Source organism: Myotis myotis, unplaced genomic scaffold, assembly GCF_014108235.1.
Source record: "Myotis myotis isolate mMyoMyo1 unplaced genomic scaffold, mMyoMyo1.p scaffold_m19_p_6, whole genome shotgun sequence".
Classification (NCBI taxonomy): Eukaryota; Metazoa; Chordata; class Mammalia; order Chiroptera; family Vespertilionidae; genus Myotis; species Myotis myotis.
This window is the reverse complement of record NW_023416368.1, coordinates 55279371-55293945: the sequence shown is the minus strand read 5'-3', so window position 1 is coordinate 55293945 and position 14575 is coordinate 55279371. Positions and strand designations below refer to the sequence as shown.

At 36.7% G+C, this 14575-nt stretch overlaps 1 protein-coding gene across 1 annotated transcript in view; it reads left to right on the top strand.

Moving 5' to 3' along the window:
• Positions 1–6950, top strand: part of LOC118658456 (IQ domain-containing protein M-like) — a 250941-nt gene extending 243991 nt beyond the window's left edge. The window contains exon 10 of the mRNA XM_036314006.1: positions 6847–6950. Within this exon, the coding sequence (XP_036169899.1) occupies positions 6847–6950 (104 nt within the window). The remainder of the gene's footprint in view (positions 1–6846) is intronic.
• The last annotated feature ends 7625 nt before the right edge of the window (positions 6951–14575 follow it).

Here is a 14575-nt window from a genome sequence, read left to right as displayed (position 1 = left end):
TAGTGGCTAGAATGTATCTGTTCAGTTCCTGTGAGTATTTGAAAAGAAAAATGCTGGATTTTCAGCCTGAAAATTGACTTCCATGATCTATCTGTCAGCAGTAGGAGAGTGAATCTGAGAGAATCCAAACAATGAGATCATATTTGCATATGAACTTTTCATGGTAAAGATATATTGACAACCTTGGTTCTCATCACCAAACCAGAGACCTGTCTGAGTTCTTGCTAGTGACACTAACACAACCTGAGGGGATAAAGGAAGTGATTCCTTCTGCCTCTGGTACAGTAAAGCTTGGGAAGGTGGAAACTCTCCAGGCAGGAACACTGCAGATGTGCCTCAGCCCTTTGGAGGTGGGTACCTATTAAATGAGGTCCTGGTTAGTGGAGCTAAGTGGGTTCTCGTATCCTGATCAGAGGATACTCAGAGACAGCCTTGGGCTTACATTGGAGATTAATCTTTATTATTTGTTTACGTGTGGCAAAGTCAATGTTACTGTCAGATGTTTCTAAGGCATGGGACAAGCGCCTAGACTGCTGAGCATTTTGGTGGTAGAAAGGGGCCCCACCTTTGCTTAGATGTGACGAAGAGTGACATCTAGTGGTGAAGTGTAATGGTGAGCATATTTACCCTTATGAACATACCTGTGCTAAGTTTTTCCAGGGATGTGGACTGTGTATGGATTATATACTCATCTTAATAAATATGCTTACTCAAAAGTTGTCATTGCCTACCTTCAAGGATTGGGAGAAGAAAATTTGAAGGAGCCCTCCAGACTGAGATTTGCATATTTCCAGAGTTATGCTCATATAAGAAGGGAGAGGTGAGAGGTCAGAGGAATATTGGACTATGTGTTGATAGAGTACTTGGATACACGAGATAGATTTATCAATCTGATTTTTCTAAGGAGAATTATCCAAATAAAGAATTTATATTCCTCAGAATTAATGGAATATGTATGTGGGTGGGGGCGGTAGTATTGTGAGTTAAAAAAACAATCAGAATGGAGGGAATAGTCTTCACATTAGAATGTGGCATACCAGTGGGAGATATATAACATTTATGTAGAAAAGGGTTAGAGGAAACAATCTGGTTGAACATTGGAAGAACATTGTTTGCTTGTCTGGAAGTTGCATTCACATCGCAAACACACTATTAAAGAAAACAATATACACAATAAATAAACGTATGCATACAAGGGCAGATAGTGATAAGCTAATATCTATTGCAGTGAAGGGGGACAAAAGAGGAGAATAAGAACAGCGAAAATTTATTAATAAATTACGATGCATTCAAATCTAAGTCAAGTGCTTTTTATTAGTATTTTCTCATTAAATTCCTATACTATTCATATGAGGTAGGGACTTTTATTATCTTCCTTTTAAAGATGAAGAAATGCAAGCTCATTTTTTCTAAGATCACAAAGGTGCTAAGTTAAAAGTGTCAGTATTTGAATTCTGGTCTTTCTGATCCCAAAGTTGGTACTCCCAGCTCTGAGCTAAAAATTTTACAAGAATTATTATCACTTCCTGATGAGATATTGACCATTCTTTGAAAAGTATGTTCACTAGTGTCTTTATCTAAATCTGATTAAGATCAATTACATTTTAGTTAGTGCTCAATAGATTATAACACAAAAGGTTTGGACCTTCTTTGCTTGCTTCCACTGTGCACATGTATCAGAGCACTTTAAATGTCTTGTGATTGTTTCTTCTCAGAGGCAATTCGGCAATTTGTACCTTCACTGTGTTCACTGTAGACTAAAATGAATAATGAAACACTGTGTGAGTATTTCCTAGTAGTCATTAGTAATACCATATCATTTTCATGAATTAAGAATTCTATTTCCATAATTTATTACATCAATACTTTTAGGGAGAAAAATCATTTGATAATAACAGATACTAAAAGAATATATTGAGAAAATTTAACAGCCAATCTAAATAAATAAATAAGTAAATAAATCAATTAACGAATTAATTTATAATTCTGAAAGAATCTAGAAAACTGCACATTCAACTAGAAGCAGGAAATATACTAAATAAAGACTATTAAAGAGAAGAAAAATGACCGGTTTTATAAAAAAATTTTTAGAGTTTTCTATGAAAAGATACCATAAACAAATCTATTTTAAAAATTGCTATGGAGTGGAATTGCACTGTAGAATACAGAGGTTTAATCCCATGTGCTATTTTAAATTGAGAATGAGAGGGCAGCATAATAAAAATAGACAAAAGATGCAGAGAAACCAATCACAAAACAGGAAAACCAAAAGCTAATTAAAAATATGCAGCTCTGACCAGTTTGGCTTAGTGGATGGAGCGTCGGCCTGCAGACTGAATGGTCCTAGGTTCAATTCCGGACAAGGGCATGTACCTTGGTTGCGGGCACATCCCCAGTGGGGGGTGTGCAGGAGGCAGCTGATCGATGTTTCTCTCATCGATATTTCTAATGCTCTATCCCTCTCCCTTCCTCTCTGTAAAAAAAATCAATAAAGTATTTTAAAAAATATGCAGTGATTCTCATAGTCACTAGCAGATAAGGAAACTCAGTGCATTAGCAGCTTTTAGATTGGCCACAATTGAAACAAAACAATATCTTTGATTGCTGGTTGGGATTTGAGCAAAGAAGCACTGTCACTCCTTTCTGGCACATACATGGATTTCACAATGTGTTACAAACACTTTGGCAATACCAGTTACCACTAAAAACACGTGTACCACTCCATCTTAGCAATATATCATATGAAAACAAAAGCATATATATATATATATATATATATATATATATATATATATATGCCTAAGCGACCATCACATCCAAATGGACGACCAAACAGGCTGTGTGGAGTGACCAGGCTGGCAAGGGGGTTAGTGAGGGACAACCAAATGACTGAGCAGCAAACTGCATGGGGTGTCCAGGCCAGCAGGGGAATTAGTGAGGGACGACCAAATGACTGAGCAGCAGGCTGCAAAGATGGCAGCGCCCTCAGCTAATAAGAAGGGAATATGCTAATTGACTGTCACGCCCTCAAAGATGGTGGCACCCACAGCCAATAAGGAGGGAACATGCTAATTGACTGTCATGCCCTCAAAGCTGGTGGCACCCACAGCCACAAGATGGCTGGCAGGGGAGGGCAGTTGTGAGAGATCAGGCCTGCAGGGGAGGGTAGTTGGGGGCAATCGGGCTGGCAGGGGAGCTGTTAGGCATTGACCAGGCTGGCAGGGGAGTGCTTAGGGGGTGATAAGGCTGGTAGGCAGAAGCGGTTAAGGGCAGGCAGGCAGGCAGACAGGCAAGCAGTTGGGAGCCAGCAGCTCTGGATTGTGAGAGGGATGTCCCAGATTGGAGAGGGTGCAGGCTGGGCTGAGAGACAACCCCCCCCACCCCAGTGCATGAATTTTGTGCACCGGGCCTTTAGTTACTAAATAAACAAGAATTCTTATTTTATCATTTTGTGAGTGGGGGGATAACAAACATAGTAAATACTAACCAATAGAAAAATATTATGATCTATTTATATCATAGAATACTATGTACCACTTAAAATAATGAATTGGAATTATACTAGTTGGCTTGGAAGGATTTTCATAAAATCTTGAGTGAAGAAAGCAAAATATGCATAATATGATATCAATTTTGTAAAGCAAAAACAAGCATTATTAAAATTATTTGTTGGACACTTGTTTATCTGCAAGATGCTCAATGAGACATCAGTGCATTGACACAAATAAGTGGATTCCTGACATTTTGAAGATACAGGACAAAAATATAAAAAAGGCAAATAATAATGTAATGTAACATAGATCTGCTTTAAACATGAGAACGTGAGTGATATAAATAATGCTATGGTTTCCAATGAGTTGTTCTGCAATCCATACATGGATCAAGAATTTCCATAGCCCAAAGAAACATGCCACAGATATGAATCTGTGTTTCTTATAATAATAATCTTGGTAGCATCAGGCTATCAGAAATTGAGATAATATAAGTAAAGCACTCAGTACAGTGCCTGGCACAGAATACATGTGCATTAAATGGCAACTATGCTTATTGTTATTGCTGTTTTAAAAATGCTGAGGTTATGATTTTTTTAAAGAATATTACAGAGTTGAAGTGCTTCCCTACTTTGGCACCACAAGATTCTGCAGACTGGTCTTGTATTATTATCCCTGCCCTAGAACCAGCCATTTCTCTAAGGAGTCTTGGTTCCCTGTATTGGAGAATAGTCTTTAGAAACCAAAGTCTGGGCACTGAATGTTCTCGATGCGACTGCAGTATCACTGTTTCTAGGCTCTCTCAGTGGACAGATCTGGAAAATACATATATGGATACTAAGCTGTTTGTACACATATTTATAATTATTTCTGTATCTATCCATCTGTGTCTATCCATCTGCATTTTATCTTTAGCCTCTAGTTTCCAGTCAAAACACTGTTTTCCTCGGTTACTCAGGTCACCTCCATTTTCCTACCCCTTTTAGTGAGTTGATATCACTTTCTTTGAAACTTGTATTTCTAAGTTGCATGGTATGAAAAGTTAAGTCTTTAATATAGAAAATATTTTCCTATGAATAATTGGATTGACTTATCTCAATATTCTATAAGCTATATTTCTAACTTTTGTATTTTTATGCTGCTGTTATTGTACTTATGCGTCTAAATTTGTCCTTTATTCTTACTTACTCTCTCATTTATAACAGGCCTACTACTCATTTCCTTTTGTCTCATGAGATATATCCTCAATGTGATTTCCCTTGCTGGCCACCTGTGTGTTAATCATGCCACCTAAACCTTGTGAGCCATTCATTGCCATCCAGTCTTCTTTTCTTTTCTTTTTTTAATTTTTATTGAATTCAGAGAGTAAGGGAGAGGGAGCGAGAGATAGAAACATCAATGATGAGAGAGAATCATTGATCGGCTGCCTCCCGCATGCCCCACACTGGGGACCGAGCCCGCAACCCTGGCATGTGCCCTTGACCGGTATCAAACCTGGGAACCTTCAGTCCACAGGCTGACACTCTATCCACTGAGCCAAACCAGCTAGGGTGCCATCCAGTCTTCATATCGGCCAGAGCCCAGTAGTGAAGTCCATATACACTGTCCTCTCCCTTTACAGACCATAGGCCTCTTCTAGTCAGCCAGTTTTCTCAGAATTCCCATGCTCCCTTGGAAGCTACACCATCTCAGTAGGTCTCCTCACACCACCTTGGGCTGCAGTTTGTGACGTAAGACTGAAGAGCCATCATCCAGACACTGTGCACACCTATTGCTGCAGTTCCATATTGGTCACATAGCTTTTTTAAGGCCTTTGCAGCACCTTTCAACAAAACCCCTTTACTTTTGGGTTTTCCCATAAACGTTTTGTGCTCTCTATTACAAAATTCCCCCCAGGGCAAGGTACAAAAAGATGTGGTGGTTCACCCTTTATCAAGAGCCCATCAGCATCTCCTCTTTCCTTTTCCCACGAGTCTGCTCGTCCGGTTCTGGTTCCCTGTAAAGTTAGAAAGGGTTCTCTGTCATCACACAGTCTTTCTATCATCTGGCTCCATGTGTGAGTTCTTCACATTCTGATTTCTTGGATCCGCAGCATGCTATGCATTCTGAGGAAAGTCATACTCTACCAAGTGGAAGCCTTCCTTTCGAAAATACTGTTGTTGCTTTGCGTTTTAAAACCCCCTTCTTGAAACTCAGCTGTCTTCTTTGTTCTAGGGTTTTTCTTCATGGAATGTTACACAATCATTTACCTCATTTTAAGTAGTTATGTTTATTAAATAGCTATACGTTTTGCATTTTTTTTTCACAGATTACAAATGGGAGCTGATGACTTAAAAACTTGAGCATAGAATATTTATTAACTACTTATCATTTTTTCTTGTTTCAAAATTGATAAATACCAGAAATTAGATGATTTATTTTCAGTCACCCTCAAGGAAGCCATTACTGTTGCCTGAATGGCAGAGGCAGGAGCTAGGAACAGTGAGCAGTGGGAAGCAAAACTTTACTATTTCAGAGCAAAATCTAACTACATACATACCCACACATGTGTATAGATACATATATAATCACAAAAATAGTCACATATACTAGTAGAATTTTCTACCTACCCTTATGCAACCTCTGGTCTCTTTGAAAGCATTCCCATCACTGCAGTTAATTCCAGGCATTCTCCTAGAATATCTCACATGTAATCATGTTTTAATTGATGCATCCATATTAACACATTACACATCTATACTTTTATATGTGTTTTTGGATCCTTTCAACAATGAGACAAGATATATACAATCCCCATTTTGAAAATAAGGGAACATTGAATATTAAATCTGGATTCACTCACGAATGTGTAAGAACAAGATCTTGGAATGTTATACTTTTCCTTCTAGTTTACCTATGTTGAGTAATCTTCTATTACAGCTATCATCTGTGGTCAAGAGCAAAGCAAGAGGCAAGAGCACAAGAGAAGGGGGACTCTTTGCCTTGCAGATCTTAACCTTCCAAGATTTCACGTGCTTGCTTTGGGGGTCCACCTGCCGAGCTAACCCATTGTTTCCCAGGCTAGGCTGACAAGCAAGCACCTTCCCTACCTTACCCAACTTCACTGTGCATGTGTCTATCTCCCCCTTTGTTCGATCCCTTCCCCCAGTGATCTTCAGGAAATGGACTGGTGGTTCCCTGTGGAGCTTGAAGTTGTATCTTGGAGAAGCTGCCCAGATAACCATGCTTATAATGTCCAGCCTCTCCTTTGCTCTCTTTCTATTATTAATATTAATAACTAGCTAATTATGGTGATAATACATTCTGGCATATTAATTAAACACTTATTAAAATAATCATATATTTTATCTTACAGTGAGTGGACATCCAATACTCAAAAGAGCTGACATCCGGATTGTTGGGAAGTTAGTGTGCGCATCTATGAGAGAAAGAAAAATGAGACAACAGTATTTATCTTAGAAGTATAACAATGTTTTCAATACAATTTTGTTCTCTTAAGAATTGAACGTAACTACCCAAAGAGATAAGCTAACATTGGCCATGAATTAATTCAGTATCAACAGGCAAAAAGGCAAGCATCTTTACATATTTAAAGGTTTTCATCAAGTCAGTCTATAACTTCTAAACATCTTTGGATGAACCATTCATTGCATATACTTCATTAAAAAAATCTGTTGAAACCACTGTGAAATACTCCTTTCACTGGACTTAGAGTTGTTTTGTTCCATCACCAATAAATTCCATAAAGAAACCTCAAGCCCTAGCCAATTCGGCTCAGTGGGTAGAGAGAGCATCAGCCCGTGGACTGAAGGGTCCCAGGATTGGTTCTGGTCAAGGGCATGTACCTTGGTTGCAGATTCCATGGCCTTGGCCGGGGTGCATGCAGGAGGCAACCAATCAATGTGTCTCTCACACGATGTTTCTCTCTGTCTCTCCCTCTCCCTTCCACTATCTAAAACTCAATGGAAAAATATCCTTGGGTGAGGATGAACAACAACAACAAAAATAAACTTCAAGATTCTTATTTTTAAAAACTCAAACTTTTTGGAAATGGTTTATTGAAATGTGCTTTAAACTACAGTATATGATTTTATTAGTGTAGTCATAGTAGTAATTTTCCTTATTCTCATTGATCACTCTAAAGTGAAAAAAACTGACAGCTAATATACAGTATTCCTGATTACTTGCCTTGTTCAGAAAGGGTTGAAGCACAGTGACTAACACTAGTTCCTTAAGAGTCTTGAATTTAATTTTATTTATCTATCCACCATCTGTCCCTCCTTCCCTCCCTCCCTCCTTGCTTTCTTCCCTCCCTCCTTCCCTCTCTCTTCCTCCTTCCCTTTTTCTCTCCTTCCCTTTATGAATGGATGGGAAAACAAGTGAAGGAGCACTAGTTGAAGGACCAGACTGTAAAGATAGCATAGAAATTAGATATGAATAGAGGCAGCAACTACATGACAGGTGTTCCATTTTTACAGTTCTTACCCCTGACCTATTACTTTTATAAATGACGGGTTTCTAAAAATTTCTCTTAGGCTCCTTCATGCAGTGAAGTTTACTGTAGAATACATGTAGAAGTCATTAGGATGAAATCTTTAGAAAATCCAACTCCAATAAGGACACATATGTAATACTTTAATCAATAAAGAAGAAAAATTATATTAAAAAAAGGAATCATGTTTAGTAGGGGCCTCACCAAAACCAAAACCAAGCTGGACTCAACATCATGCTGATACTCTAACCAGAAAATGTTAGCAGTGAAACATTTGAAAGGGAGAAAACAAGTGATTACTAGCTAAAATGGAGCGGTTAGCTTATATGAAATTCAATTATTCATATTCTTTCTGTTGGTAATCGAGACAGTTTCATTTGAAAAAGAAGTTTTTCTTTATTTCAATAATGAAAAAAAAGCTGGAAAATGCACAATAAAGGAATAAAAAATATCAAACATGGGTTGAGTTACAGAATGGTAACAGATCCATTAGTCTGCTCCTTTTTTACAGCATTATTAAAATAAAAATAATTTGGCTAGATTTCTGCCACCGCTATTCAAAAAAAAAGGGGGGTGTAGGGAGTAAAAGAATAGAGTTATAATGAAAGACACAAACTACAACATAGAATTTCTTAATAAGCATTGGATAGCACTTACCACTATTTCAAGTGGCAAATATACTTATGAGAAAATAATATAAAAATTACCTTATAAAAATAAAACAAAAATTAAGCTATGGTTGTGACAACTAAGGTCAGAATGCAGAAGTTTATTTTTCTTTTGATAAAATGTAATTGTTCTTGTCTCACGTTTTCTACATTTGACTATTATTCTTGATTTTTAGCAGCCTGAATTAGGAGGACCACTGAATGTCTTTTAGAGGTGTGATTTTACATTAAGTTCAGTGACAATAAGTCACTCCCAAGCTGGAGAACACAGTATAAGGTCAGAGAAAAGAAGCCTTCACTTTTCAATAGTTAGTTTCCATATAAAAATTGGCACTTGGTACCCATCAAAGAAGAAGAAATATTGGATGTGCTCTAAATGTCCATTGTGGTTTTGAGCCAACTACCTGATGGAAGTCATCACTTATATGTAAATGAACTGTCATTGGCTTGCCACTGTTGGCAATCGCTGGACTGTGAAGGGTATGTCTTAATAAGAACCACAGTTCTTCACAGACTTTGATTTACTGGAAATAAAAAAGTCCTCTGAGGCTACAAAGGACACTTGTTTCAGATAAAACGTCTAGACAGTAGCAATATATTTAGGGCTTTTATTATAGCAAAACTGCAAATTAGAATGGAGTGATGAGAAAGTTCTTGTGACCCAGCTGAGTTCTAAAATACTGCTTCTGACTAGAGTCATACAATCTTCAAAATAGCTCAGCCAAATTAAATAAAAGTGCATTAAGAATAAAACACACACAACAATGAAAGATGAAGACTTAGGTTTGGTACATCTTTCAAATTAATGTTTTCCATTTTCTTATAAATCTACATTTTTCTTAATAAATGTAGCTGTTAGATTGGTGGAAAGTTAAAATTTTCATGACCCTACAACATAGATTATTTCTCAGAAAATTCAGATATAAGGGGATTTTTCTTTGTATTCATTCCTTTTCCTGACTTCCATTCCAAAACACAATTGACCTATTGAATTCTGTGTAACTATTAATCTTTTTATTAATGTTGTTAATAATAATAACATTAACTTTATAAAATGCTTTAGAATTTTCAGTGTACTTTCACATAATATGAATTAGGGAAACTTTAATAGTGTTAAAAATTACTAACAAAGATAATTCAAGTGACACAAACAAACTTTGTATTTGACACTTCATGAAGTGGACACCTCCATTTGGAGAAAGCAAAATGAGGTGGAAGGCAGGAAGCTTTTATAGGACAAAGAATAAGGAAGAGAAAAAATAGAAAATATGTAATTGGCTGAGGTCACATAGTCAACCTTGTTTGGGGTGAGTAAGAACAAAAAGATAAGTTTAAAGTACAGAATTGGCTTGGTGTTTAGGAATTGGCTGACTGAATAAACTGAGTTTCTCATCCAGTGCAGCATTTACAGGGATGTGAAAATTATCAAAGTTTTGGTTTGTTGACATGGCACCCGAGGAAAGAGCAACTCCATCTTGAGGCTAGAGATTTATATCAATAATAGGTAGACCAGCTCAGCTGGCGTGGCTCGTTTGGTTGAGCATGGACCTAAGAACCAGGAGGTCACGGTTCGATTCTCAGTCAGGGCACATGCCTGGGTTGTGGGCTCAGTCCCCAGTGTGGGGGATGCAGGAGGCAGCTGATCAGTGATTCTGTCTCATCATTGATGTTTCTATCTCTCTCTCCCGCTCCCTTTCTCTCTCTGAAATCATTAAAAATATATTTAGAAAAAAATAATAATAGGTAGGCCAAATTTTTAACTGCTCTCTCCTTTAGCACACTGTGTTTAAAGAAGTACATTAGTCAGGGTAGGTTAACCACTTTGAAATATTACCCCCCAAATCCCTAAGGCTTACAATAATAACAGTTTCTTTTTTGCTCACTTCAATATCCAGAGTGAGTCAGCAGGGACTCTGCTCCATGCAGTCTTTCAGAGATTCATCTTAATAGCTTTGCCATTCTTTAGGGTCAGTCTTCACATGTAGGCAGTAGACAAAAAAGAGGATGTAGAGAAAAGCATACCCACTTTTTCACTTCAATCAGAACTTGGGACTTATCTCTTCTACTATCTATCTATTGGAGAGAACTTGTCACCTGCTTCCATCTAAAATAAATTCAAGGGGACTAGAAAATATGGGCCTAGTTTTACATCAAAGAAGAGAATATTCTATACTGTCTGCTGTAGGAGGTAAATTTCATCACTCATTATTTTAGGAAGCAAGAAAAACTTCAGGTAACTTCACTTGGATTGTCATCGTTCTAGTTTAGAATTTAATCACAAAAGTATCCAAATCAGTCTTTTTTAGGTTCTCTAATATTTTGATGTTAAATCCCTTGTACAATTAATTCAAGAATCCTTCATCAATTTAAAGGGAAATCCTTTTTATCTTTTATTTCATAGATATGTGCTTTTCTTTTTTGAGATTAAAGAACCAGGCTTTTATTTCTGTTTTGGTTTTGTTATTCCAATAAAAATCACATCAAGTAAATAATTTCAGTAATACGCTGATAAGAACCATTCTTTTTTTTCTTTTTTTTTTTAATAAAAACCACCTATTTCCAGTTGGGGAAATAGGCAATTGAAAATTAATACTTACAGAGCAATGTTGGGAGACATAGAAATGAACCATTTCCAAATTTTTCTATATAAGCAATCAAGAAAAGAAAGTATGATAAACGGTGTTAGGCAGGAGTGGGTTGCCATCTCAGAAAAATTTTTCATTTTATTCCAATGGGAAGAATATTGAGGAATTAAAATTTCTCATTTTAAAAAGGATTTTTACATAACTAAGGTGTAAGAGAAAGAGAAAACTTAACCAAAATTCTAAATAACTTTGCTGGATGTTTTCAGCAAATATGCTGGTTTAAGTTCGCTTCCTTCAAGACTGCTATCTCTTTCTGGAATAAATGCTCAAACTTTCATGTTTTGGAGTTACTAAATATATTCATATTGGACTTCTTTTATTTGTGTTTCCTCTAAGTTTTGCACATATTCCACATTGTAAATAACATACATTCCTAAAATAATAATAATAATAAAAACAAAACAAAACTATATTTTCAGCCTCCCCCATACAAAATTTTTCTTTGGAAGTGACTTATACAGTGATAATGGGCAAGCACAGGACATTGGTCCTGCTGGAATACCTCAAGTCAGTGGCACGGCCTGGTGCTTCTGAGGTTAGTAGCTGCGGGGTAACTTCATGATTTTAACAAGTTAGATTCTGGGCTATAGGTGTTATTCACAGAACTTCTGCAATCTCAACTTTTTTTGAGTTGTCTATATCTCTTAAGTATATTTTTATATCAATATATAGGTAGTAGTACCCTGTTGTGTTTGACAGAATCCAGACTCATGTATTATCTCTCCTTCCCTCTCCTCTTTTCTTCCCTCCCTCCCTCCCTCACTTCCTTCTTTCCTCCCTCCCTCCCTCCCTCCCTCCCTCCCTCTCTCCCTTCCTTCCTTCCTTCCTTCCTTCCTTCCTTCCTTCCTTCCTTCCTTCCTTCCTTCCGTCCTTCTGTCTTTCTGTCCTTCCTTCCCTCTTTGCTAAATAATGCTAGTCAGCAAAGTCTCTACCAATGTAAAGGAATATAAAGGTATTTAAAAGTTATGATGCATTTTTCAAAATGAAGACCTTTTGATGCACTCCATACATGTACATGCCAGATATCCGATCTCTGGGCATGTCACACTGTCCCAAACAATCCCAGTTCCACTTTCTCCCTCATATCACTGCAGCCTCATCTTAGTTGAAAGCATGTTTGATATCCTAAATAGTATTCCTATAAGTAATTCTGTATAGAAGAAAAGTCAAGAATATCAGAAAATAACTTTATTTTTGATAGGATGATAATTTGGTGAAATCCCAAAGGTTTGACAGTTGCTTATAATCCACAAAAATGAAAAAGATGCAATAGGAAAAGATTTATCAAGTTAATCTTTCCGCATTTTGACAACATATATATTAAAGATTAAACTATTTATATAATTAGTATAGTTTCAATGATGATGTATTGGTTAGTCTGGAAGTAAATCTCTCATGTAGTTAGATGACTAATGGAACACATATATTGAGATTTTGTAGTAAGTGAAATATGCTTATAAGAAAAACTGATAGTGCCTTATGCAAATGTAAGTCCGATAGGTTTTCATCATAAACCATGATACCTGCCTAATATGTGATTCTGAAAATATGTCTTTGAAACATCATCGGTGCTTCAAAATCTCAAATTGATGATTTTCTTGATAAAAGTGTTAGTTTATTCATAAGACTTCCTTATACTAAGAGAAAAATACCGCCACCACCAACAAAAAACATGTGGAAATAAAAAATGAGTAACTTTTAAATAAAATGGAGTACCTGGAGCCAGTGTTACTTATATAATCTAAAGCCCTTTTATTTTACAAAAATAAAAGCTGAAATGGAGAGTTAAGTGAGGTCCTACAGCAGTTTAGTGCCTCAACTGGGATTGGCATAGAATCTTCTGATTCCAACCCCAGTCTTCTTTATCCTGTTCTATAGTACCTCCCAGGAGACAAAGTGAGTGGATATTAAACACCTAGAAAGAAGAAGGATCCACAATGTTGGCCCAAACTAGACCACATCACAAAGGAACTACACAACCCAGTATAACTTCTCCAAAAATCTTTTCACACAGGAAAAATTTCCCTGCAGTCCTTGCTTGCACCCCCGCTTTTCCACAAGCTTTAGAATAGGTTAGCTAATTTGATCAATTAAATTGGCTCCAGGTGTTAATGGATCCTAATGGGTTCTTGCATTACTTTGTTTGCATTTGAACAAGGCCTGTCAGCTCTTTGTGAGTGACTACTGCCAGAAGCTTTAGACAGTGTGCACACCAGTTTTGGAACATCCCAGGTAACATTCAGGTCACCCCTGACCACTAATTTCACAGAAACACAAAGACATCACTTTCTAGAAATTTTGTATATATTATTTCAGGTTTGATATAGTGAAAGGCCTGGTTTAAAACCCTGACTGCCAGGCTAGCCAATGCGAAGTCTGAATCAAACAACCAAAGAACTGCATTTTTTAAAACATGTTTCTTATGTAAGAGAGTTTATCAATCCCCACTTCTTTAAAATACTTCTTATATTTGTCCCTTTCTTGTTTACTCTCACATTCATTCTGCTAGTCCAGGAGTCCAGGATCTTATTACTTTTATTATAAACTTCTTTTTTTAAAATTTTATTTTAAATTTATCTTTATTGTGAATTTATCTTTACAAATGTCCCTTTTTTTCTCTCCATTGATCCCCTCCACCCCACACCCACCCCTCCCCAGGCCTTCACCACACTATTGTCTGTTTCCATGGGCTATGAATATACGCATATAAATTCCCTGGTTAATCAGTTAATCTCTACCTACCCACCCTCACCTTCCCTCTGAGATTCTTCAGTTTGTTCCATGGTTCTATGCTATGGATCTATTTTGTTCATTAGTTTATTTTGTTCATTAGATTCTACATATGAGTAGGATCATATAATACTTGTCTTTCGCTGCCTGGCTTATTTTACTTAGCATAATACTCTCCAGTCCTTCCCTGCTGTCTCAAAGGGTAAGAGATCCTTTCTTTTTATAGCTGTATAGTATTCCATGTTGTAAATGTTCCACAGATTTTTTATACACTCACATATTGATGGGTACTCGGGCTGTTTCCAGATCTTAATATTGTAAATTGTGCTGCTATGAATATAGGGGTGCATATATCCTTTCTGATTGGTGTTTTGGCTTTCTTAGGATATATTCATAGAAGTGGGATTACTGGGTCAAATACCAGTTCTATTTTTACTTTTTTGGTGGAACTCCATTTTACAGAAATGAAACATTTTTGAGTATTAATTTTGTATACCGCAACTTTCTTTAATTTGATTATTAGTTTCAATAGCTTTTGGAACTATAGTT